Source organism: Salmo salar, chromosome ssa07 (assembly GCF_905237065.1).
Source record: "Salmo salar chromosome ssa07, Ssal_v3.1, whole genome shotgun sequence".
Taxonomy (NCBI): Eukaryota; Metazoa; Chordata; class Actinopteri; order Salmoniformes; family Salmonidae; genus Salmo; species Salmo salar.
The window spans coordinates 61,768,284-61,796,031 of NC_059448.1; the positions used below are offsets into that span (position 1 = coordinate 61,768,284).

General features: G+C 43.3%; 1 protein-coding gene across 1 annotated transcript in view; it reads right to left on the reverse strand.

The window, feature by feature from the left end:
• The window catches only part of LOC106609815 (thyrotropin-releasing hormone-degrading ectoenzyme), a 436,096-nt gene that overhangs the window by 223,060 nt on the left and 185,288 nt on the right, over positions 1–27,748 (reverse strand). Inside the window, 1 exon segment of the mRNA XM_045722407.1 lies at positions 22,368–22,522. Within this exon segment, the coding sequence (XP_045578363.1) occupies positions 22,368–22,522 (155 nt within the window).

The following is a 27,748-nucleotide window of genomic DNA, read 5'->3' on the forward strand; positions in this document are numbered from 1 at the left end:
ATAGGTTTCAATTAGACTTGATTAAAAACTATTCAGGGCTTGACCTCACTAGACATATGTAACAACGTTGACATTTAACCATATACTGTACGTCAACTAATGGGACCATGTTCATCTTTACCCCTGAAAAACATGATGACATCAGGTCCATGAGCATAGTGAATGGTTTAATACACTGCTCAAAAAAATAAAGGGAACACTAAAATAACACATCCTAGATCTGAATGAATGAAATAATCTTATTAAATACTTTTTTCTTTACATAGTTGAATGTGCTGACAACAAAATCACACAAAAAGAATCCATGGAAATCCAATTTATCAACCCATGGAGGTCTGGATTTGGAGTCACACTCAAAATTAAAGTGGAAAACCACACTACAGGCTGATCCAACTTTGATGTAATGTCCTTAAAACAAGTCAAAATGAGGCTCAGTAGTGTGTGTGGCCTCCATGTGCCTGTATGACCTCCCTACAATGCCTGGGCATGCTCCTGATGAGGTCCTCCTGAGGGATCTCCTCCCAGACCTGGACTAAAGCATCCGCCAACTCCTGGACAGTCTGTGGTGCAACGTGGCGTTGGTGGATGGAGCGAGACATGATGTCCCAGATGTGCTCAATTGGATTCAGGTCTGGGGAACGGGCGGGCCAGTCCATAGCACCAATGCCTTCCTCTTGCAGGAACTGCTGACACACTCCAGCCGCATGAGGTCTAGCATTGTCTTGCATTAGGAGGAACCCAGGGCCAACCGCACCAGCATATGGTCTCACAAGGGGTCTGAGGATCTCATCTCAGTACCTAATGGCAGTCAGGCTACCTCTGGCGAGCACATGGAGGGCTGTGCGGCCCCCCAAAGAAATGCCACCCCACACCATGACTGACCCACCGCCAAACCGGTCATGCTGGAGGATGTTGCAGGCAGCAGAACGTTCTCCACGGCATCTCCAGACTCTGTCACGTCTGTCACATGTGCTCAGTGTGAACCTGCTTTCATCTGTGAAGGGCACAGGGCGCCAGTGGCGAATTTGCCAATCTTGGTGTTCTCTGGCAAATGCCAAACGTCCTGCACGGTGTTGGGCTGTAAGCACAACCCCCACCTGTGGACGTCGGGCCCTCATACCACCCTCATGGAGTCTGTTTCTGACCGTTTGAGCAGACACATGCACATTTGTGGCCTGCTGGAGGTCATTTTGTAGGGCTCTGGCAGTGCTCCTCCTTGCACAAAGGCGGAGGTAGCGGTCCTGCTGCTGGGTTGTTGCCCTCCTACGGCCTCCTCCACGTCTCCTGATGTACTGGCCTGTCTCCTGGTAGCGCCTCCATGCTCTGGACACTACGCTGACAGACACAGCAAACCTTCTTGCCACAGCTCGCATTGATGTGCCATCCTGGATGAGCTGCACTACCTGAGCCACTTGTGTGGGTTGTAGACTCCGTCTCATGCTACCACTAGAGTGAAAGCACCGCCAGCATTCAAAAGTGACCAAAACATCAGCCAGGAAGCATAGGAACTGAGAAGTGGTCTGTGGTCACCACCTGCAGAACCACTCCTTTATTGGGGGATGTCTTGCTAATTGCCTATAATTTCCACCTGTTGTCTATTCCATTTGCACAACAGCATGTGAAATTTATTGTCAATCAGTGGTGCTTCCTAAGTGGACAGTTTGATTTCACAGAAGTGTGATTGACTTGGAGTTACATTGTGTTGTTTAAGTGTTCCCTTTATTTTTTTGAGCAGTGTATGTAGTAGTCTATATCTCTAATGGTCATATAAATCAAACCATAGCTCTAGCTGAAACATTTGACTGTGGCAAGCAAGACCTTTTCTATTCTAGCTTTGTAAAATGAAAACCAATGCAGAGGGAGAAATAAAACTGAGTCAGCTAGCTAGAGGGTGAGGTGAATCTGCCATCTGAGTCAGCTAGCTAGAAGGTGGGGTTCAATCTGCCATCTGAGTCAGATAGCTAGAGGGTGGGGTTCAATCTGCCATCTGAGTTCGCTAGCTAGAGGGTGGGGTTCAATCTGCCATCTGAGTCAGCTAGCTAGAGGGTGGGGTGAATCTGCCATCTGAGTCAGCTAGCTAGAGGGTGGGGTTCAATCTGCCATCTGAGTTAGCTAGCTAGAGGGTGGGGTTCAATCTGCCATCTGAGTCAGCTAGCTAGAGGGTGGGGTTCAATCTGCCATCTGAGTTAGCTAGCTAGAGGGTGGGGTTCAATCTGCCATCTCAGTCAGCTAGCTAGAGGGTGGGGTCAATCTGCCAACTGTCAGCTAGCTAGAGGGTGGGGTCAATCTGCCATCTGAGTCAGCTAGCTAGAGTGTGGGGTCAATCTGCCAACTGTCAGCTAGCTAGAGGGTGGGGTGAATCTGCCATCTGAGTCAGCTAGCAAGAGGGTGGGGTGAATCTGCCATTTAACCCCCACCTATGGAGCATTGTATCAAAGTCTCACCGGGTAAAAGCACACAAAGAAACTGGTAATGTTTTGAAGAAAATGAACTAGGGAGTTCCGGCAGCCTCTCAGCAGAGATGCACGTGTAGTTCTGAGTACCGTCTCCAAAGTCCAAAAGTCTGTAATAAATTCCTTACAATTTCCCTCTGAACCTTTAAAATGCTCAACAAAAAGGATCTACGTGACCCAGGACACACAACTAAGGCACAGGGAAGCTTAAAAGCATCCCAAACAAAGAGAGACACAGATCCAACTAAAACTAGTGAGGATACATCCAACTCCGCCATATTGAAGTCCCTGAATCAACAACAGACTTTGATGCAGTGAAGGGTCAAACAAGCAGTTAAAGAATCCCTGGAGGAACTGCTTCCAGGGGTAATTAAAACCCGGAAGGATATGGAGGAATTTCCAACGAATCTATCGTAAAAGTCTCAAATGACATTGCCAGTCGATCTGAAACATGCAAGCCTCTGGAGTGGTGGTGTAACAAGTTGCAGGTTAGCACCAGGTCTGCTACAGATAACATCGCTAGCTGGCGAGAGAGTGAATCAACAGTGGGGGAAAATGACGTCGCTCAAAAACAGAGAAAGGAGACTGAATTTACGCCTGGTGGGCCTGGAAGAATCTGTGGAGGGTTCTGACCAAAACATTTTCTTCAAGATAATCTACCAAATGGATACTGTTGCTACAAGGGAGTAAGGCCGAATTTAAAACAGGCACACTGAATTCCACACTGTGAAAGAAGCAGGGGATTGCGTTACAGCTGAGGACAGGAGTCCAGCCAACCCCTCCAGATTCTCCCACTGCAAACAGAAGATAGGGATAATGATGCTCCCCCCCTCCTTCCTTGGATAACCCATCGCATTAAGACCCATAGCTAGTAAGATGGACACAACTAATGCTAAGCTAAGTAGATAATGTTGCCCACATTTATTTGTTATTCAGCTACATATCTCAGTACACTTTGTATGAGTAGCCTAGTTGATTATCTAACTTGGCTGTTAGAATTCTAGTGGTATGGCTGAAATACAGTTTGGCTCGGAGCTAGCTGGATAGCTAAGTTAGCTGGCAGGATAATTATTTGGTACTGGCTGCAAACTTCAGATGGCTAAAATATTTTGCTGTCAGTAATGAAGTCCTGGCTGGGTTAGTGTAAACTTCATAGGAATTAACATGCAGAGTGCTCTTAGATTTCAGTTTACGATGGACCTTGAACTCATTGTAAGGTTGGTAAAATTCCCATGTTTCAATTCTGCTATCAAGCGTACAAAATGCTTAGAAGACATCAGACGCAAAAAAAACCCAATATTGATATTGCCCTAGTTCAGGAAACCCATCTTAAACATTGTGATGTCTTGAGATTCCAGAACAGATACTATAAATGTGTTGCTCACTCCTCCGTCACTAACACAACAAAAGGCCCTTTCATATGATTTGGTAGAAAACAACGTATTCAGGTTAATGGTTCAGATAATGATGGTACAGGACGTTTTGTATTTGTCACTATGGTTAAACATCACACTAAGATGTGTTTTGCCTTAGTCTGCTGTCCAGAAATACATGATTGTAATGTCCGTCGTTCTGTCTCTAAAAAGCTCTTAGATCATTCACAATACCAACTTCTTGTGAGAGGAGATTTTAATAAGGAATGTAATTTTCAGTTAGATAGGTCTCATGTTTCATCTCACTCTCAAACTGATCAGGCCTCTCTCTGGTGACTTCATCTCATTTGCTACAGAGTTTAATATATTAGATGGCTGTCATTTTAGGAATTTGACTGTCAAAGATTACAATTTATTTTCTTCAAGACTGTCATGCCCTGGCCATAGAGAGGGTTTTATTCTATATTTTGGTTAGGCCAGGGTGTGACTAGGGTGGGCATTCTATGTCCTTTTTTCTATGCTTTGTATTTCTTTGTTTTGGCCTGGTATGGCTCTCAATCAGGGACAGCTGTACATCGTTGTCGCTGATTGGGAGCCATACTTAGGCAGTCGGTTTTCCTTTGGGGTTTTGTGGGTAGTTGTTTTCTGTCTTGTGTTTTTCACCTGACAGAGCTGTTGTGCTTTGTTCCACTTTGTTTTGTTGTTTCAGTGTTCAAGTACTAATAAACATGATGAACACGTACCACGCTGCATCTTGGTCCCCTCTGTCAGACGATCGTTACAAAGACATAATACATTTTCCCAGATAGACTATAGTATTTGTATCTCCCGATATAAACAGGTGTTTTCAGACAGCTGAGCTGCTCCCCATAGTCTTCTCTGACCATGGAAATGATCTTACTTGACAGCTCCAAACAGAAAGGTGCCAGAAGAGAGCATTTTAACACAACTTTGCTGCAGAACAATATACACTGCTCAAAAAAATAAAGGGAACACTTAAACAACACGTCCTAGACCAGAATGAAAGAAATAATCTTATTAAATACTTTTTTCTTTACATAGTTGAATGTGCTGACAACAAAATCACACAAAAATAATCAATGGAAATCCAATTTATCAACCCATGGAGGTCTGGATTTGGAGTCACACTCAAAATTAAATTGGAAAACCACACTACAGGCTGATCCAACTTTGATGTAATGTCCTTAAAACAAGTCAAAATGAGGCTCAGTAGTGTGTGTGGCCTGCACGTGCCTGTATGACCTCCCTACAACGCCTGGGCATGCTCCTGATGAGGTGGCGGATGGTCTCCTAAGGGATCTCCTCCCAGACCTGGACTAAAGCATCCGCCAACTCCTGGACAGTCTGTGGTGCAATGTGGCGTTGGTGGATGGAGCGAGACATGATGTCCCAGATGTGCTCAATTGGATTCAGGTCTGGGGAACGGGCGGGCCAGTCCATAGCATCAATGCCTTCCTCTTGCAGGAACTGCTGACACACTCCAGCCACATGAGGTCTAGCATTGTCTTGCATTAGGAGGAACCCAGGGCCAAGCGCACCAGCATATGGTCTCACAAGGGGTCTGAGGATCTTATCTCGGTACCTAATGGCAGTCAGGCTACCTCTGGCGAGCACATGGAGGGCTGTGCGGCCCCCCCAAAGAAATGCCACCCCACACCATGACTGACCCACCGCTAAACCGCTCATGCTGGAGGATGTTGCAGGCAGCAGAACGTTCTCCACGGCGTCTCCAGACTCTGTCACGTCTGTCACGTGCTCAGTGTGAACCTGCTTTCATCTGTGAAGAGCACAGGGCGCCAGTGGCGAATTTGCCAATCTTGGTGTTCTCTGGCAAATGCCAAACGTCCTGCACGGTGTTGGGCTGTAAGCACAACCCCCACCTGTGGACGTCGGGCCCTCATACCACCCTCATGGAGTCTGTTTCTGACCGTTTGAGCAGACACATGCACATTTGTGGCCTGCTGGAGGTCATTTTGCAGGGCTCTGGCAGTGCTCCTCCTGTTCCTCCTTGCACAAAGGCGGAGGTAGCGGTCCTGCTGCTGGGTTGTTGCCCTCCTACGGCCTCCTCCACGTCTCCTGATGTACTGGCCTGTCTCCTGGTAGCGCCTCCATACTCTGGACACTACGCTGACAGACACAGCAAACCTTCTTGCCACAGCTCGCATTGATGTGCCATCCTGGATGAGCTGCACTACCTGAGCCACTTGTGTGGGTTGTAGACTCCGTCTCATGCTACCACTAGAGTGAAAGCACCGCTAGCATTCAAAAGGGACCAAAACATCATCCAGGAAGAATAGGAACTGAGAAGTGGTCTGTGGTCTCCACCTGCAGAACCACTCCTTTATTGGGGGTGTCTTGCTTATTGCCTATAATTTCCACCTGTTGTCTATTCCATTTGCACAACAGCATGTGAAATTTATTGTCAATCAGTGTTGCTTCCTAAGTGGACAGTTTGATTTCACAGAAGTGTGATTGACTTGGAGTTACATTGTGTTGTTTAAGTGTTCCCTTTATTGTTTTGAGCAGTATATGTATATATATATATATATATATATAATTTTAAACAACTTTTAGCAAAGTTTAAATAATTTATATTGTTTAATACAGTTACTGACATTTCCCTCAGTCACTTTGGGAGGTGACAAACTGTTTTTCGAGAAGAAACTGTGCTTTGTTTGCCTCACCACTTTATTCAACTCGCAGTGAAATAATAATATTAGAGACAGAAAAGCAGATTGGTTGAAAATGAGCTGAAACAAACATGTACAGAGCAAAAAGATTTTAACAGCGTTAAAACACTTTACTACAATCTAAAGCTGAATTTACAATTTACAACATACTATTCTGAGGCGGAGGAAGCTAGTAGCCTTGTTTCGGTTGTAAGGCTTAAAGCAAAATGAAGCCTTTTCTGGTATCAATACAATTCCAACACCATCTGGTAAGATATCACATGGCATGGCAGAAGTTAATGATATGTTTAGGCTATTTTATTCCCAAATATATATGTCAAAGGCTGACCCTGATAGTAGTAGGATGACCCAAAGTCCATAGAGAGCAATCTAAATTCCTTGATTCCCCACCTTACTCTTGAAGAGGATCAAACTGGGTTTATAAAGGGTCATTTAGCCTCATACAATATACTGTAACATGTCTATTGCACTTTTTAGTTTGGATGCAGAAAAAGCCTTTGATAGGCTACAATGGAACTGTCTGTGGTTTGTTTTGGAGTCCTTTGGGTTTTGGTAAAGGATTCATCTTCATGTTAAAAAACATTGTATTCGCACCTCAAGCAGCTGTGCAGAAAGGGAACGTTTTATCCAAGCCTTTCTGTTTCCAATGTTCCTCAAGCCATCAGATTGGTCCCACATGTTTCTCCCATCAATATTAAAGGTATGCAGCATAAAATTCTATACCGATGATACTTTTTACTGAATTTCTCAGACATCTCAAACTCCCTTTCACAGATTCTGAAATGATTTACTCTTCATGTTTCATTATCAGGATATAAAATAAACTGGGAAAAAGCTATACTGGTGCCCCTAAATATCCCTGCAAAACTGCTGACTTTGCCTGCTGTGGCGGAATGACACAGACTTGACTTATTTGGGAATATGCATATCCACCAAATGTTCCCAAGTTTGTAGAGAGAACTATGTCAACCTAAAAGAGGAGATTGCCTCTGATATACAGATGGGGCTTCTCTTAAAATGTCATTACAAGGCATGATTGCTCTAGTAAAAATGAATGTAGTCGGTCATCCACATTTTATTTTCTCTACGCTGCCTATACCACCTCCACCAAAATACTTTGAGGAATTCAAGTCAATGACCTCAAAGTTCAATTGGAATTCTAAAAAACTCAACATGATACTCTTACTTGGTTAAAAGGAACAGGAGGTTTGCCTCTTCCAGATTACAAATGATATTACTGGTGTTTCCAAATCAAATCCTTGAGAGTATGGTCCAATGATTGTATTGCAGCTTCATGGAGAGGCATAGAGGAATCACATGTTGCCCAACATAGACATACAGATCTATTTCTTCCCTGGTATTAAGTTAAAAACAGCTTTAAAAAAAATTTGTTCAATTATTTCCAACTCACTACAAGTATGGTACTATCCTGAGAAACATCCCAGCTGAAACATTTGGTTCCATGGAAGTTGTGGGAACATACATTTTGGTTTCTCATTGGTTCTGGGAAAGAAGCCATACGTTTCCTGACCAGTAAAACGTAATGTTTTTTTAAACATTCTGAGAACGGAAGTGAACATTTTGCATGTTCTGGGAGTGTACATTTTTAGGTAGCAGGGAGGTTCTGAGAATGTTTAACTATGTTTCCAGGGGAGGTTCTGAGAATGTTTAACTATGGTACCAGGGAGGTTCTGAAAATGTTTAACTATGTTTCCAGGGAGGTTCTGAGAATGTTTAACTATGGTTCCAGGGAGGTTCTGAGAATGTTTAACTATGGTTCCAGGGAGGTTCTGAGAATGTTTAACTATGGTTCCAGGGAGGTTCTGAGAATGTTTAACTATGGTTGCCTGAAAGTTTTCCTTGGAGGTTGTATTAACGTTCTGAGCACAGAAATTATAGGTTATTTAAAGGTTATTAAATAACGTTCTGAGTACATGTTTCAATAAGACTTTTAATAACACTGCTAGCTTAGTTTGGGTTAAGTGTTTTGAACTCCACGCACAGATAGGACACATGGAAATTAATTTGCTTAGGCATTAATCATGCAAACACATAATTTGCTTTATTGTGGCACGGCGTCAGTGAGATTCAGACCTATGATCTTCTGGTTTCTATCCATGGAATTAGTCCACTGCACTACCAGGATGGAGTTAGCATGCCATGTTGTTTTTTTACTCATTCAAAGCTGTTCATTTTAGTCTATTCAAACAGAACCCATTTCAAAGGAAACAAGCACTCATTAAGATCGGTGTGGCCAATTAGTGGGCGCAAGCCAACACACCTGAACACACTAGAAGACAGAGAACGTTGTGTTGACGTTGAGAATGGAATATATATGTTGTTAAATAACATTCTTAGAACGTTCTTTGAACATTACAAATGTTTTCTTGTGTTTTTTATGGAAAGTTTAATGTTCTGAGAACATGACTTTAAATAGAACCATCAGGAACCCTACAGAAAACGCTATGCTGAGGTACTGAAATTCCCACTACGGAACGTAGCTTCTTAATGTTCTCTGAACTATTTAAGAACAATTCCCAATGTCAAACCAGTTGTAGAAGGTTCATAGAACGTTACAAAAATTGTAAATAAATGTAACCATGTTTGAACTTTAAGGAATCGTTCTGTTTTACGTGATGAAATACCAGGAAATAACGTTTTTTTCAAGTTCCTTAAATGTGCTGTGAATGTTCCAAAGCCAATCAACTATCCTGCACCATTCACAGAACATTGTGGGAAGGTTGTATGCAAAATAACAATAGGACAACCACACTCTTACCAACAAGCTCAAAGAAAACATATGGTTTACATAACGTTATGTGCTAGCTGGGATAGGTGTCACACCCTGATCTGTTTCACCTGTCCTTGTTATTGTCTCCACCCCCTTCCAGGTTTCGCCTTGTTTTCTCCAGTGTATTTATCGCTGTGTTTCCTGTCTCTCTGTGCCAGTTCGCCTTTTATGTGCCAAGTCAACCAGTGGTTTTTCCCGTTCGCCTGCCTTTGCTATCCTCCTTTTTCTAGTCATCCCGGTTTTGACCCTTGCCTGTTTCTGGACTCTGTACCCGCCTGCCTGACCATTCTGCCTGCCTTGACCTCGAGCCTGTCTGCCACTCTGTACCTCCTGGACTCTGAACTGGTTTTGACCTTTTGCCTGTCCACGACCATTCTCTTGCCTTCCCCTTTGGATTATTAAACATTGTAAGGCTCCAACCATCTGTCTGCAGCTGGGTCTCTCCTTGTGTCATGATAATAGGCTACATCAAGAAGTTCTGTGACCCTTCTCTCATATGGCACAACCATAAACTGTTGTAAGCCTTTTGTGTATCCATACAATGCATTCGGAACCCCTTGACTTTTTCCACCTTTTGTTACATTACAGCCTTATTCTAAAACAGATTTTTTTATATTACCTCATCAATCTACACACAATATCCCATAATGAAAAAGCAAAAAAAGGTTTTTATAAATTTTGCAAATTTATACAAAATAAAACAGAAATATCATATTTACATTAATATCATCTTTCCCTCAATCCTGACTAGTATCCAAGTCCCTTCCTCTGAAAAACATCGCCACAGCATGATGCTGCCACCACCATGCTTCACCGTAGAAATGGTGCCAGGTTTCCTCCAGATGTGACGCTTGGCATTCAGGCCAAAGAGTTCAATCTTGGTTTCATCAGATCAGAGAATCTTGTTTTTCATGGTCTGAGAATCATTTAGGTGCCTTTTGGCAAACTCCAAGCAGGCTGTCGTGTCTTTTACTGAGGAGTGGCTTCCTTCTGGCCACTCTACCATAAAGGCCTGATTGGTGGAGTGCTGCAGAGATGGTTGTCCTTCTGGAAGATTCTCCCATCTCCACAGAGGAACTCTGGAGCTCTGTCAGAGTGACCACCTCAAACAAATATATTTCAACAAGGATGTGAACAAGGATCCACGTTCATTTTTGTTGAATGAAGACTCTCCATCTGTGCTTCAACTGGTTCAGAAAATAATCATTTATGTCGGGTTAACAGCAGCAAAGAAAGGTTATCCTTAGCGCTTGATTTATCTCTCCAATCCTCTCACTTCAAACATGGTTATGATATTTTCAAGATATTGTTCGTACAGTATAGAGCAATCAGTAGCCATGATAAACAAAGCCTGTTGAAGCATGGTGATAGTACTGTGCAAAACTCTAACAGATTTTAAGATATTAACAACTGACCCTAAAGAATGGAGCTTCCTGGTAAAGGAGAGGTGGGAGGACATGTTCTGTTCTAAGAATCAGGTAATTTCCATGTAAAAGGATCCATGAACACCAACATGTGAAGTTTATAGGAGCATCTCAGATTGTGTGTCAAATGGAAGCTAAGAGTCCATATTTATCATTGAAATTAAGGCATAGATCCATATTCCATCGAACAAAATGCTGAATAAGCAAAGGCTTTGATTTCTGGTCAAACAGAAACGGGGTCTTGGAAAAACATCTTCCAGAAAAGGTCTTAAAAGGTTTTAGAAATACATCAAAACACAATAATGTTCAAGTCAAGACCCCTGCCAACTAATATACACACTTATATTTAGTTTGGGATCATTTATTCTGCCTTCTGTACATTTAAGAAACATTGCCTTGTGCCTTGAAATGCCATTAACAAAACCCTATATATCTTTATGATATTTTAAATGTCTCTCCTTCATGAAGAGAGATGATAATGAAAGTTCACAGAAGTAACAAGAAAAGGTAGACCTACCAATTCGTTATAGTGTTTTTACTGATATATCAATATTGTTTATGAATTATTATTACCAAATCGATAATGGAATTTCCGATAATTGATAACGGAATATCTGCAGTTGTATTGGCTACAATGGGAAATCAAAGTAGTCACAAACCACAAGTGGGTTTACAAGTTTGGACAACATAGTAAAGAAAAGAAAACAGTAGAATCGAGTTCAGTACACAGTAGGGCACACTAGAGTTGAGAACACTATAATGTAGTGAACTATAATGTACTGAACTCTACCGTACTCTACTAAACTCTACTCTACTATAATGAACTATACTCTGATGAACTGAAGTCTACTCTACTGAACTCTACTGTACTGAACTGAACTCTACTGTATCAAACTCTACTGTACTGAACTCTACTCTACTGTACTGAACTATTCTCTATTGTACTGAACTCTACTGTACTGAACTGAACTCTACTGTTTCAAACTCTACTGTACTGAACTCTTTTCTACTGTACTGAACTCTACTCTACTGTACTGAACTCTACTGTACTGAACTCTACTGTACTGAACTGAACTCTACTGTATCAAACTCTACTGTACTGAACTGAATTCTACTGTATCAAACTCTACTGTACTGAACTCTACTCTGCTGTAATGAACTCTAACGTACTGAAATCTACTCTACTGTACTGAACTCTTCTCTACTGTACTGAAATCTACCCTACTCTACTGAACTCAACTCCACTGTACTGAACTCTACTTGACTGTACTGAACTCTTCTCTACTGTACTGAACTCTACCCTGCTGTACTGTACTGAACTCTACACTACTGAACTGAACTCTACTCTACTGAACTGAACTATACACTACTGTACTGAACTCTTCTCTACTGTACTGAACTCTACCCTGCTGTACTGTACTGAACTCTACTCTACTGAACTGAACTCTACTCTACTGAACTGAACTATACACTACTGTACTGAACTCTACTCTACTGAACTCTACTCTACTGAACTGAACTATACACTACTGTACTGAACTCTACTCTACTGAACTGAACTGAACTCTACTCTACTGAACTGAACTATACACTACTGTACTGAACTCTACTCTACTGAACTCTACTCTACTGAACTGAAATGTACTGAACTCTACTGTACTGTACTGAACTCTACTCTACTGAACTGAACTCTACTGTACTGTAAAGTACTGAACTCTACTCTATTCTACTGTACTGCACTCTACTCTACTGTACTGCACTCTACTCTACTGAACTCTACTCTACTGTACTGAACTCTACTGTACTGTACTGAACTCTACTCTACTGTACTGTACTCTACTGTACTGTACTTAACTCTACTGAACTCTACTGTACTGAACTCTACTCTACTCTACTGTGCTGTACTGTACTCTACTGTACTGAACTCTACTGTACTGTACTGAACTCTACTCTACTGTACTGTACTCTACTGTACTGTACTTAACTCTACTCTGCTCTACTGAACTCTACTGTACTGAACTCTACTCTACTGTACTGTACTGTACTGAACTGAACTCTACTCTACTGTACTGAACACCATTGTACTGAACTGTACTCTACTGTACAGAACTCTACTGCACTGAACTGTACTGAACTCTACTCTACTGTACTGAACTCTACTCAACTGTACTGTACTGAACTCTACTGTACTGAACTGTACTGTACTGAACTCTACTCTACTCTACTCTACTGAACTGAACTGAACTCTACTCTACTGTACTGAACTCCATTGTACTGAACTGTACTGAACTGTACTCTGCTGTACTGAACTCTACTGCACTGAACTGAACTGATCTCTACTCTACTGAACTGAACTGTACTGAACTGAACTGTACTGTACTGAACTGTACTGAACTCTACTGTACTTTACGGAATGCTATACTCTACTGTACTGAACTCTACACTACTCTACTGAACTCTACTCTACTGTACTGAACTCTACTGTACTGAACTATACAGTACTGCAATGTATGAACTCTACTCTACTCTACTGAACTCTACTGTACTGAACTCTATTCTACTGTACTGTACTCTACTGTACTGTACTGTACTCTACTGTACTGCGCTGAACTCTACTCTACTCTACTGTACTGAACTCTATTGTACTATACTGTGCTGAACTCTACTCTACTGTACTGTACTTAACTCTACTCTACTCTACTGAACTCTACTGTACTGTACTTAACTCTACTCTGCTCTACTGAACTCTACTGTACTGAACTCTACTCTACTCTACTGTACTGTACTGTACTGTACTGAACTCTACTCTACTCTACTGTACTCTACTGTACTGAACTCTACTGTACTGTACTGAACTCTACTCTACTGTACTGCAATGTACTGAACTCTACTCTACCCTACTCTACTGAACTCTACTGTACTGAACTCTACTCTACTGTACTGAACTCTATTCTACTCTACTGAACTCTACTGTAATGAACTCTACTCTACTCTACTGTACTGTACTGAACTCTACTCTACTGAACTCTACTCTACTGAACTCTACTCTACTCTACTGTACTGAACTCTACTCTACTCTACTGAACTCTACTGTACTGAACTCTACTCTACTCTACTGTACTGAACTCTATTCTACTCTACTGAACTCTACTGTAATGAACTATACTCTACTCTACTGTGCTGTACTGTACTCTACTGTACTGAACTCTACTCTACTGTACTGAACTCTATTCTACTCTACTGAACTCTACTGTACTGAACTCTACTCTACTCTACTGTACTGTACTGAACTCTACTCTACTGAACTCTACTCTACTGAACTCTACTCTACTCTACTGTACTGAACTCTACTCTACTCTACTGAACTCTACTGTACTGAACTCTACTCTACTCTACTGTACTGTACTGAACTCTACTCTACTCTACTGTACTGTACTGAACTCTACTCTACTCTACTCTACTGTACTGAACTCTATTGTTCTGTGCTGTACTTTGGAACATAGACGTCTATGATTGGTTCAGATTTGGTCTTTGCCAGGCAAACCAAATTTGTTCTTGTTTGGGGGCAGAGCTCATTAAAATAATAGCCAGTGTGTAGAATAATATGTTGCATATTTAGACCCTCGTCTAACCTGTTCAGGATACATCACCGTGAACAGAATGACATTCACATCCATAATAATGCATTTCTGTGTAGTACAGATCAGGGACCCATGATGAAATTCTGTTACCGCAGTCACTTCACTTACTGTCAAAATAAAACATTTCACAGTAAATAGCTGACACTCCATTCTTTCTGCCGACATTGTTGAATCTTCATACATAGCTGACACTCCATTCTTTCTGCCGACATTGTTGAATCTTCATACATAGCTGACACTCCATTCTTTCTGCCGACATTGTTGAATCTTCATACATAGCTGACACTCCATTCTTTCTGCCGACATTGTTGAATCTTCATACATAGCTGACACTCCATTCTTTCTGCCGACATTGTTGAATCTTCATTTGGAGCAGATATTTAAGATAGTTGTTGGAAAATGTGGACACGTAAAAAACGAAGAGAGATTTTACCAAACTTTTCATCTGCACAGTTCTCCCAGTAAATGTGTATTTGTAACATTTTCAGTGTAAATTGTTAAAAGTAGCACTTGTGCATAGAGTTGTATGGTTTGTTAAACTTTGAAATCAATGGATTTCGTTTGGCATCCATTTTAAAGTGAAAAAGTCAGTGCAATTTCGATACCGTGAAATTTCCCATACCATCCAAACATTATATTGGGAACTCTTGCTTCCTGCCTGTACGATTCATTTTGTGTTCTCAAATAATTATGACTCCTGACAGTATGTACATAGCTATATTGTTTGCTTGTTTGTTTGTACAACATTTGAATTAGTTTTGTTTGTATTGTCAAGGATAATATTTGTACTGTGATCCTCCATTCATATGTGTTTGTATATAAAATAAATTGAATAAAAAAATAAAAAAATAGCCTTCTGAATGTGAATATGAAGCCATTCCAACAATGCTCACTTGTCGAGACAGTCTCCCACAGCTGATAAATAATCAACTGTCAACATAGAAGACCAAAATCCCAGTTGCTCCTCAACACTGGAGTGTCACAAAGGCTGGCGAATGAGCACAGAAGAAAACAGACACAAGCAGAAAGTAATTTCACATTGTTCCAGTTCAATTCTGAGGAGAACAACCATTGGGAGGAGAAATATATATTTTTTTCAATGTTCCACTTTTTACTGGAAAACCTAAAAATGGGCTTGACTTCGTTTGTTTGATCTCTCAGTAATAGACTGTAACAATGCCAGGCCCAGAAAGTGGGTTAGTAACAGTACTGTATCACAGACAGACATGCTGGAGAGAGGAGCAGCTTTGATACTCAGTACTGTAACAGACCGCTGGAGAGAAGAGCAGCTTTGATACCAACAGTACTGGAGAGAAGAGCAGCTTTGATACTAACAGTACTGGAGAGAAGAGCAGCTTTGATACTAACAGTACTGGAGAGAAGAGCAGCTTTGATACTAACAGTACTGGAGAGAGGAGCAGCTTTGATACCAACAGTACTGGAGAGAAGAGCAGCTTTGATACTAACAGTACTGGAGAGAAGAGCAGCTTTGATACCAACAGTACTGGAGAGAAGAGCAGCTTTGATACCAACAGTACTGGAGAGAAGAGCAGCTTTGATACCAACAGTGTACTGGAGAGAAGAGCAGCTTTGATACTAACAGTACTGGAGAGAAGAGCAGCTTTGATACCAACAGTACTGGAGAGAAGAGCAGCTTTGATACCAACAGTGTACTGGAGAGAAGAGCAGCTCTGATACCAACAGTACTGGAGAGAAGAGCAGCTTTGATACCAACAGTACTGGAGAGAAGAGCAGCTTTGATACCAACAGTACTGGAGAGAAGAGCAGCTTTGATACCAACAGTACTGGAGAGAAGAGCAGCTTTGATACCAACAGTGTACTGGAGAGAAGAGCAGCTTTGATACCAACAGTACTGGAGAGAAGAGCAGCTTTGATACCAACAGTACTGGAGAGAAGAGCAGCTTTGATACCAACAGTACTGGAGAGAAGAGCAGCTTTGATACCAACAGTACTGGAGAGAAGAGCAGCTTTGATACCAACAGTACTGGAGAGAAGAGCAGCTTTGATACCAACAGTGTACTGGAGAGAAGAGCAGCTTTGATACCAACAGTACTGGAGAGAAGGGCAGCTTTGATACCAACAGTACTGGAGAGAAGAGCAGCTTTGATACCAACAGTACTGGAGAGAAGAGCAGCTTTGATACCAACAGTGTACTGGAGAGAAGAGCAGCTTTGATACCAACAGTACTGGAGAGAAGAGCAGCTTTGATACCAACAGTACTGGAGAGAAGAGCAGCTTTGATACCAACAGTGTACTGGAGAGAAGAGCAGCTCTGATACTAACAGTACTGGAGAGAAGAGCAGCTTTGATACCAACAGTACTGGAGAGAAGAGCAGCTTTGATACCAACAGTGTACTGGAGAGAAGAGCAGCTTTGATACCAACAGTACTGGAGAGAAGAGCAGCTTTGATACCAACAGTACTGGAGAGAAGAGCAGCTTTGATACCAACAGTGTACTGGAGAGAAGAGCAGCTTTGATACCAACAGTACTGGAGAGAAGAGCAGCTTTGATACCAACAGTACTGGAGAGAAGAGCAGCTTTGATACCAACAGTACTGGAGAGAAGAGCAGCTCTGATACCAACAGTACTGGAGAGAAGAGCAGCTTTGATACCAACAGTACTGGAGAGAAGAGCAGCTTTGATACCAACAGTACTGGAGAGAAGAGCAGCTTTGATACCAACAGTACTGGAGAGAAGAGCAGCTTTGATACCAACAGTGTACTGGAGAGAAGAGCAGCTTTGATACCAACAGTACTGGAGAGAAGAGCAGCTTTGATACCAACAGTACCGGAGAGAAGAGCAGCTTTGATACCAACAGTGTACTGGAGAGAAGAGCAGCTCTGATACCAACAGTACTGGAGAGAAGAGCAGCTTTGATACCAACAGTACTGGAGAGAAGAGCAGCTTTGATACCAACAGTGTACTGGAGAGAAGAGCAGCTTTGATACCAACAGTACTGGAGAGAAGGGCAGCTTTGATACCAACAGTACTGGAGAGAAGGGCAGCTTTGATACCAACAGTACTGGAGAGAGGAGCAGCTTTGATACCAACAGTACTGGAGAGAAGAGCAGCTTTGATACCAACAGTACTGGAGAGAAGAGCAGCTTTGATACCAACAGTACTGGAGAGAAGAGCAGCTTTGATACCAACAGTACTGGAGAGAAGAGCAGCTTTGATACCAACAGTACTGGAGAGAAGAGCAGCTCTGATACCAACAGTACTGGAGAGAAGAGCAGCTTTGATACCAACAGTACTGGAGAGAAGAGCAGCTTTGATACCAACAGTACTGGAGAGAAGAGCAGCTTTGATACCAACAGTACTGGAGAGAAGAGCAGCTTTGATACCAACAGTACTGGAGAGAAGAGCAGCTTTGATACCAACAGTACTGGAGAGAAGAGCAGCTTTGATACCAACAGTACTGGAGAGAAGAGCAGCTTTGATACCAACAGTACTGGAGAGAAGAGCAGCTTTGATACCAACAGTGTACTGGAGAGAAGAGCAGCTTTGATACCAACAGTACTGGAGAGAAGAGCAGCTTTGATACCAACAGTACTGGAGAGAAGAGCAGCTTTGATACCAACAGTACTGGAGAGAAGAGCAGCTCTGATACCAACAGTACTGGAGAGAAGAGCAGCTTTGATACCAACAGTACTGGAGAGAAGAGCAGCTTTGATACCAACAGTACTGGAGAGAAGAGCAGCTTTGATACCAACAGTACTGGAGAGAAGAGCAGCTTTGATACCAACAGTACTGGAGAGAAGAGCAGCTTTGATACCAACAGTACTGGAGAGAGGAGCAGCTTTGATACCAACAGTACTGGAGAGAAGAGCAGCTCTGATACCAACAGTACTGGAGAGAAGAGCAGCTTTGATACCAACAGTACTGGAGAGAAGAGCAGCTTTGATACCAACAGTACTGGAGAGAAGAGCAGCTTTGATACCAACAGTACTGGAGAGAAGAGCAGCTTTGATACCAACAGTACTGGAGAGAAGAGCAGCTCTGATACCAACAGTACTGGAGAGAAGAGCAGCTTTGATACCAACAGTACTGGAGAGAGGAGCAGCTTTGATACCAACAGTACTGGAGAGAAGAGCAGCTTTGATACCAACAGTACTGGAGAGAAGAGCAGCTTTGATACCAACAGTACTGGAGAGAAGAGCAGCTCTGATACCAACAGTACTGGAGAGAAGAGCAGCTTTGATACCAACAGTACTGGAGAGAAGAGCAGCTTTGATAACAACAGTACTGGAGAGAAGAGCAGCTTTGATACCAACAGTACTGGAGAGAAGAGCAGCTTTGATACCAACAGTACTGGAGAGAAGAGCAGCTTTGATACCAACAGTACTGGAGAGAAGAGCAGCTTTGATACCAACAGTACTGGAGAGAAGAGCAGCTTTGATACCAACAGTACTGGAGAGAAGAGCAGCTTTGATACCAACAGTACTGGAGAGAAGAGCAGCTTTGATACCAACAGTACTGGAGAGAAGAGCAGCTTTGATACCAACAGTACTGGAGAGAAGAGCAGCTCTGATACCAACAGTACTGGAGAGAGGAGCAGCTTTGATACCAACAGTACTGGAGAGAAGAGCAGCTTTGATAACAACAGTACTGGAGAGAAGAGCAGCTTTGATACCAACAGTACTGGAGAGAAGAGCAGCTTTGATACCAACAGTACTGGAGAGAAGAGCAGCTTTGATACCAACAGTACTGGAGAGAAGAGCAGCTTTGATAACAACAGTACTGGAGAGAAGAGCAGCTCTGATACTAACAGTACTGGAGAGAAGAGCAGTGTTGAGCTGTAGAGATGGGAGAGGGAGATTCTCGGGCAAAACAGAGTGTTGTCCAGCAATGGATGGTCCATTGGGGAGCCAGACACAGCAGAGAGAAACCTGTTGTGTCAGATGAGTGTATGTGTGTGTGTGTGTGTGTGTGTGTGTGTGTGTGTGTGTGTGTTCAGGCTTTGGCCAGATGTCTAATTACTGTGTGAGAGCAGCAGGAGGAGGATGTGTTAAACGGTATTTCCTCTCCAACTATCTGTTCTCTCTATAATGAGGAGATAAAAGACCAATCAGCTGAAGCCAGGACATATACAGTAGTCTGTGTCCTAAATGGCACCCTACTGTATTCCCTACACACTACTCTATGGTCCGTGTTCTAAAGAAGTGCACTACATAGGGGAAAGGGTGCCTTTTTGGGACTCAGGCAGGATATATAGGACCCCAGGGTGTTAATCTGCCAGTGTAGATGGCTGTTGGTGCTTGTGTGTGTATCCTATCCTGTCAGCCTCTGTAGCCCTGGCCCTATAAACCCTCTAAGGACAACGTGCTGATGAGTCTGAACAGAACAGTGCAGGAGTGTTTTAGTGTCCTAGACAGAGGGAGGAATAAACATGGGGGGAATGGGTCAAATTCAAGTTGAATGGAAAGAGCTGAGTTTTAAAGGGGACATAATGTGATCCTGTATCCCATCACACATCAATCAGATGGACGGTTAAACAACATGGCTAACAGTAGCCAATACAGTGTTTACAGTACCTGTATCCCATCACACATCAATCAGATGGACGGTTAAACAACAGGGCTAACGGTAGCCAATACAGTGTTTACAGTACCTGTACCCCATCACACATCAATCAGATGGACGGTTAAACAACAGGGCTAACAGTAGCCAATACAGTGTTTACAGTACCTGTATCCCATCACACATCAATCAGATGGACGGTTAAACAACATGGCTAACAGTAGCCAATACAGTGTTTACAGTACCTGTACCCCATCACACATCAATCAGATGGACGGTTAAACAACATGGCTAACAGTAGCCAATACAGTGTTTACAGTACCTGTACCCCATCACACATCAATCAGATGGACGGTTAAACAACAGGGCTAACGGTAGCCAATACAGTGTTTACAGTACCTGTATCCCATCACACATCAATCAGATGGACGGTTAAACAACATGGCTAACAGTAGCCAATACAGTGTTTACAGTACCTGTACCCCATCACACATCAATCAGATGGACGGTTAAACAACAGGGCTAACGGTAGCCAATACAGTGTTTACAGTACCTGTATCCCATCACACATCAATCAGATGGACGGTTAAACAACATGGCTAACAGTAGCCAATACAGTGTTTACAGTACCTGTATCCCATCACACATCAATCAGATGGACGGTTAAACAACATGGCTAACAGTAGCCAATACAGTGTTTACAGTACCTGTATCCCATCACACATCAATCAGATGGACGGTTAAGAAACAGGGCTTTCAAGGACTTAGTTATCAGGCTAGCAGTGGCCAATACAGTGTTCACCTGTACCCTTTCGATACAATTACAATACATTAATTTAGCAAAAGTTCCAACACAGCTGTTTTTATCTCAATATCAAATCATTTATGGGTAACAATTAAGTACCTTACTGTGAATGTTTACAACAAAAATAGCTTCTTAGCAAATAGCAATTTCTCATGCAAGAATTTAGCTAGGACTGTCTGGGAGTGGTCTGAGTTGGGGAGGGGAAAACTGAAAACTAGCTGTTATTGGCAGAGAGGTTTGGAACTCTCTTTCTCATTGGTCTAATAGGGTGACAATCTTAGTGAGTGGACTATTGTGATGAAATAAATGTATTGAAAATGAATGAATGGGTGTAATGGAAAGAAAACATCACCTAGCTGAACTGCAGGGGTTGAGCTTATCATTTATCATCACAACAAATAATGACTGTTAGAACGCGCACAGAGGGTTTATTAATGTGTTACTGGCTGCATCTCACTAATGCTATATTTATGCAGAAACATGGAGCTGTGTTTTCCATTACCTATAATGACTGTGCCAGATGTGAGCCTCTGATCTCTGTCAAGCCTTCATTAACCTGTGGATATGGCAGCAGTCCTCTTTGTTACTGATATATAAAACCCTTCTGATCTCTATCAGCTAGACAAACTAATGGACTGTGTGTGTGTGTGTGTGTGTGTGTGTGTGTGTGTGTGTGTGTGTGTGTGTGTGTGTGTGTGTGTGTGGTCTGTCTGTCTGTCTGTCTGTCTGTCTGTCTGTCTGTCTGTCTGTCTGTCTGTCTGTCTGTCTGTCTGTCTGTCTGTGTGTGTGTGTGTGTGTGAGAGAGAGAGAGAGAGAGACAGAGAGAAAGAGTCTTTGATGTAGACCCAGAGTTTGATTAAGGCACCTGCCTGAGAGACTCAGGGAAAACAGAGTAGAACACAAACACTCAGCCCTCATCCTATTGTCATCAAGGAGCCTGGTATAACTGAAGCTCTACTCTGCTGTGGTGACGAAGGACCAGGAGTGTTTTACCACGTGGCCTGATCAGAAAAACACTCCAGCCCCCAGTTACAGGGTATAATTAAGACCCATGGTTTCAAGTAAGGAACAACTCAGGGCCCTAAAGATGGCATGAGTTTAGTCAGTAGTGTTTTGTACCTGATGGTACAAAAAGTGTAATGCATAGAATTACCTAGCGTAGCATAGCATTACATAGCCTAGTGTATTGTATAGTAATGTAGCCTAGTGTAGCATAGCCTAGCCTAGCATAGCATAGTGTATTATACCTGATCACTGATTTCATGCACCACCACCATAATGAGCTCCATCTGGTAAGAGAAGTGTAGCGTAGCATAGCCTAGCCTAGCCTAGCATAGTGTGTTATACCTGATCGCTGATCTCATGCACCACCACCATAATGAGCTCCATCTGGTAAGAGAAGTGTAGCGTAGCCTAGCCTAGCCTAGCATAGTGTATTATACCTGATCGCAGATCTCATGCATCACCACTGTAATGAGCTCCATCTGGTAAGAGAAGTGTATCGTAGCCTTCCATAGCATAGCATAGTGTATTATAAGTGATGGCTGATCTCATGCACCGCCATCATGGTTAGCTTCATCTGGTGGGAGAAGTGTAGCATAGCCTAGCATAGCATAGTGTATTATACCTGATGGCAGATCTCATGAACCACCACCATGGTTAGCTCCATCTGGTAGGAAAAGGATGAGACCTCTGGGTCCAGTAGGATCTTCTGCTCTACAAACACACTCAGACCCCAGTTCTCCATGGCAGCGTAGGGGTGCTTGGGCACGGCCAGCAGGTCTGGTAAAAACACAGAGAGGTTAAAGGTTAGAGAGAAGAGTGCAGCAGCCGAGACACGAGGTAACAAAACAAAAACAACATCCTTGAATTCACGTCCACCTGTTGACACCGTCGAAGTCAAAACAACTAAAAGGAGCAAGGCACTCGTCATGTAATTAGTTTAAAATGCCTTTATGTAAGTTACGGCATGATCGGCTCCCTAGTGGCGCAGAGGTCTAAGGCACGGCATCTCAGTGCTAGAGGCGTCACTACAGACCCTGGTTCAGAGGTCTAAGGCACGGCATCTCAGTGCTAGAGGCGTCACTACAGACCCTGGTTCCATTCCAGCCTGAATCACATCCGGCCGTGATTGGAAGTCCCATAAGGCGGCTCACAATTGGCCCAGCGTCGTCTGGGTTTGACCGGGGTAGGCCGTCATTCTAAATAAGAATTGGTTCTTAACTGACTTGCCTAGTTAAATAAAGGTTAAATAAATATGTAAGTTATGGCATGATTAATAGGACAACAAGTTTCAAACTCAGACGTGTTTAGTCAGCATGTCCTTCGTCAAGGGAGAAACCAAGATACAACGACACAACGCTGCCTTCTACTAAACAGACCACGCTCCAATCAACCCTGGTTGAAGAGGGAGTGGTTACACCACAGTTAGTAGTCATTGGACAACAGCTAGTAAACAATAATCTAGGTTCAACAGTGAAACAGATGTGTTGATCCAAATGCGTATTCATAAAGGCATTAGAACAACTGGAAAAGATAAAGTAGTACTAGCCTTGAATGGTTTGTCTTTTGGTTTGGCAGACAGGTTGTGAAGAATTGGCATCACAAATGTACACACGCACACGCACGCACGCACGCACACACACACACACACACACACACAGGTCAAAGGTGAGAGAGGAAGAGGACACAGCCGAGACATGAGAGGTTTTCAGACAACAGGTAAAGGACATTTCAAGGCAACCATTGTTTACTGGGTTTTTTTCTTCAAAGACATGGACCACGTAGGCTTTTCTTTATGGAAGATGAGGAAAGTAAGAAACTTGTCTTTTACATATATATGTGCCTTGTCACTGGGAAACACATATCTTTCTCCCTCTCCGGGTCTCTCCACTAAGGAAAAGAGAGTGGTGGAGTTCTCTGTGACAGCCGTTGAGTGATGGAAGACATTTCCACAGCAAGATAAAGAAAAAGGGGGATTTTAAAACTCCGCTTTATTTATTACAAGGAATGAAAGAACCATTTTTATTTCTCAGGAGTCAACAGGCAGTAAAAAAAAGGCACTGTGTTTCCCTTTTAAAAACAACAGCCCTAGTTTACACAGAGAGAGACAGAGACGATCCTAACCGGGACAGATGTCATTTTGTTTCACTGAATCCATGCAGAATTCCCAGCTCTCTACTGTCAACACTGTTACTGTGCTTTCTATTGTGTTTCCAATAAACATCACCTGCAGAAGTAAGAAATAAGCTGCTACTTTAAGACTAGCTTCCTTAATCTGGGAGACTGGCAGTATCATGACGTGTGATTGGTGCGTTGACAATTTGGCTCAATGGCAGTACCCGCAGGGGTCAGGCGTAGAAGAAACTAAATCTCTTATTTAAAAACCAGGAAGCGGGAAGATTAGACTCATGTTTTTGTGGGCATAGTAGGAGGCCTGTAAATTCAGGCACCTGTAAATTCTGCACGCCTTATCACAGCCTTGGCAAACCCAAGTGTTTTTGATCCACTCCTTATCTTAGTCAAAGTCAACATGCGGCGTGGTTTTAAAAAAACAAGTTCGAGTAAGTACTGTGGCTGTTGCAGTGCCGTAATACGATTACCGGGTTGTTTTGGGAAGAAACTAGATACACGCTATGTACAGCCATTTGCATATTCCTTTGAGGTAAATGACTGATCATTTCTGGAAGTGAGGGGTTATCTATCGCTTGGCATGTGACAGAGAAATGTGACATGGATGCATGCGCTCCTGTGCCTCACGCCTGTAGAGTATCGGGAGGCTGTGACAGGGGAGGGAAACATCCCAGTGTTTGTGAGACATAGTTTAGGAAGCAGCAGGAAGGAGCTAGAGGATATCATGAATAGACTTGATTTGAGAGAGAGGGGTATGAAGGAGAGGGAGAGAGGGAGGGAGAGAAGAAGAACGAGAGAAGGGGAGAAAGAGAAACGTTCTCATAACGACGTCTCTCATAACGACAGCTCTCATAACGACGGCTCTCATAACGACGGCTCTCATAACGACGGTTCTCATAACGACGGCTCTCATAACGACGGCTCTCATAACGACGGCTCTCATAAAGACGGCTCTCATAACGACGGTTCTCATAACGACGGCTCTCATAACGACGGTTCTCATAACGACGGCTCCCATAACGACCGCTCTCATAACGACGGCTCTCATAACGACGGTTCTCATAAAGACGGCTCTCATAACGACGGCTCTCATAACGACGGCTCTCATAACGACGGCTCTCATAACGACGGCTCTCATAACGACGGCTCTCATAACGACGGCTCTCATAACGACGGCTCTCATAACGACGGCTCTCATAACGACGGCTCTCATAACGACGGCTCTCATAACGACGGCTCTCATAACGACGGCTCTCATAACGACGGTTCTCATAACGACGGTTCCCATAACGACCGCTCTCATAACGACCGCTCTCATAACGACGGTTCTCATAAAGACGGCTCTCATAACGACGGCTCTCATAACGACGGTTCTCATAACGACGGTTCTCATAACGACGGCTCTCATAACGACGGCTCTCATAACGACGGCTCTCATAACGACGGTTCTCATAACGACGGTTCTCATAACGACGGCTCTCATAACGACGGTTCTCATAACGACGGTTCTCATAACGACGGCTCTCATAACGACGGTTCTCATAACGACGGCTCTCATAACGACGGCTCTCATAACGACGGTTCTCATAACGACGGCTCTCATAACGACGGTTCTCATAACGACGGTTCTCATAACGACGGTTCTCATAACGACGGTTCTCATAACGACGGCTCTCATAACGACGGCTCTCATAACGACGGTTCTCATAACGACGGCTCTCATAACGACGATTCTCATAACGACGGCTCTCATAACGACGATTCTCATAACGACGGCTCTCATAACGACGGCTCTCATAACGACGGTTCTCATAACGACGGTTCTCATAACGACGGTTCTCATAACGACGGCTCTCATAACGACGATTCTCATGGCACCAGGACAAAAACAACAAGATGAATGTGGAAAACAACAACAACGCACCGTTATAAAACAGGCATGACGATAGAAGCTAACCAGATGTTTCTATTGAATTAGCATTCTAGAATTAGACGCAAAGAGGAAATTAAAAGGGAACAGGCAGGCTCTAATTGGCCATTGTAATTGTGATTTATGACTGAAAGACTTGACGGCTACGGGGCAATTCCAGTTGTATATTGGCTCTGCATGGGCTGCATGGGCTTCCAATGAGGCGGCTGATGACAATGAACAGGGGCACACGCAGGGCGACACGCTGTATCCACACAGGTCGACACGCTCTAACCATTTTCACGGGAGGAAAAGTTAATTAGCTGATTAAATAGAGGCATCCACTTTCCGACACGTAAAATGTGTGTGTTTATACGCTTTCAAGGAAGGAAACGTTGATTAGCTGATTAAATAGTGGTATGCATCTATCTGTCCAGACATCACAGCCCTTACACTTCTAACAGGATACAGTAGGAATATGTTACACTTCTAACAGGATACAGTAGGAATATGTTACACTTCTAACAGGATACAGTAGGAATATGTTACACTTCTAACAGGATACAGTAGGAATATGTTACACTTCTAACAGGATACAGTAGGAATATGTTACACTTCTAACAGGATACAGTAGGAATATGTTACACTTCTAACAGGATACAGTAGGAATATGTTACACTTCTAACAGGATACAGTAGGAATATGTTACACTTCTAACAGGATACAGTAGGAATATGTTACACTTCTAACAGGATACAGTAGGAATATGTTACACTTCTAACAGGATACAGTAGGGATATGTTACACTTCTAACAGGATACAGTAGGAATATGTTACACTTCTAACAGGATACAGTAGGAATATGCTACAGGCACTGAGATGTGGACATCCCTATTTGTCTATTATATCAAACTCCTTCTCACTCCTACACACACTCACACAAATGATTCACTGTCTATTATATCAAACTCCTTCTCACTCCTACACACACTCACACAAATGATTCACTTAGTCTTCATCAAGATGGCCTCTGAAAAGTCTTCGGCGGGAACAGAGTGGTGAAGGGTTAATGTGGTGGTTGGAGGCAGAGGAAAGGAGGAAGCAGAGGAGGAATGGGAGAGGAGAGGATGGATGGGTTAGGAGAGAGGAGAGGAGGGATTGGAGAGATGAGGAGGAATGGATGGGAGAGAAGGGATGACACCGGAGAGGATGAGTTTGGAGAGGAGGGATGAGAGAGGAGAGGAGGAGTTTGGAGAGGAGGGATGGGAGGGATGGGAGAGGAGAGGAGGAGTTTGGAGAGGTGGGATGGGAGAGGAGGGATGGGAGAGGAGAGGAGGAGTTTGGAGAGGAGGAATGAGAGAGGAGAGGAGGAGTTTGGAGAGGGGGGATGGGAGAGGAGAGGAGGAGTTGGGATGGGAGGGATGGGAGAGGAGAGGAGGAGTTTGGAAAGGAGGGATGCGAGAGGAGGGGTTTGGAGAGGTGGGATGGGAGGGATGGGAGAGGAGAGGAGGAGTTTGGAGAGGTGGAATGGGAGGGATGGGAGAGGAGAGGAGGAGTTTGGAGAGGTGGAATGGGATGGGAGGGATGAGAGAGGAGAGGAGGAGTTTGGAGAGGTGGGATGGGATGGGATGGGAGGGATGAGAGAGGAGAGGAGGCGTTTGGAAAGGTGGGATGGGAGGGATGAGAGAGGAGAGGAGGTATGAGAGAGGAGAGGAAGGGTTTGGAGAGGAGGGATGGGAGAGGAGGGATGGGAGAGGAGGGATGAGAGAGGAGGGATGGGAGAGGAGGGATGGGAGAGGAGAGGAGGAGTTTGGAGAGGAGGGATGGGAGAGGAGAGGAGGAGTTTGGAGAGGAGGGATGGGAGAGGAGAGGAGGAGTTTGGAGAGGAGGGATGGGAGTTCTGAAAAGAGGAAGAGCCATGCGGACAACAGAAGGAAAGAGATGGAGTAAAACATTTTTTTTAAACC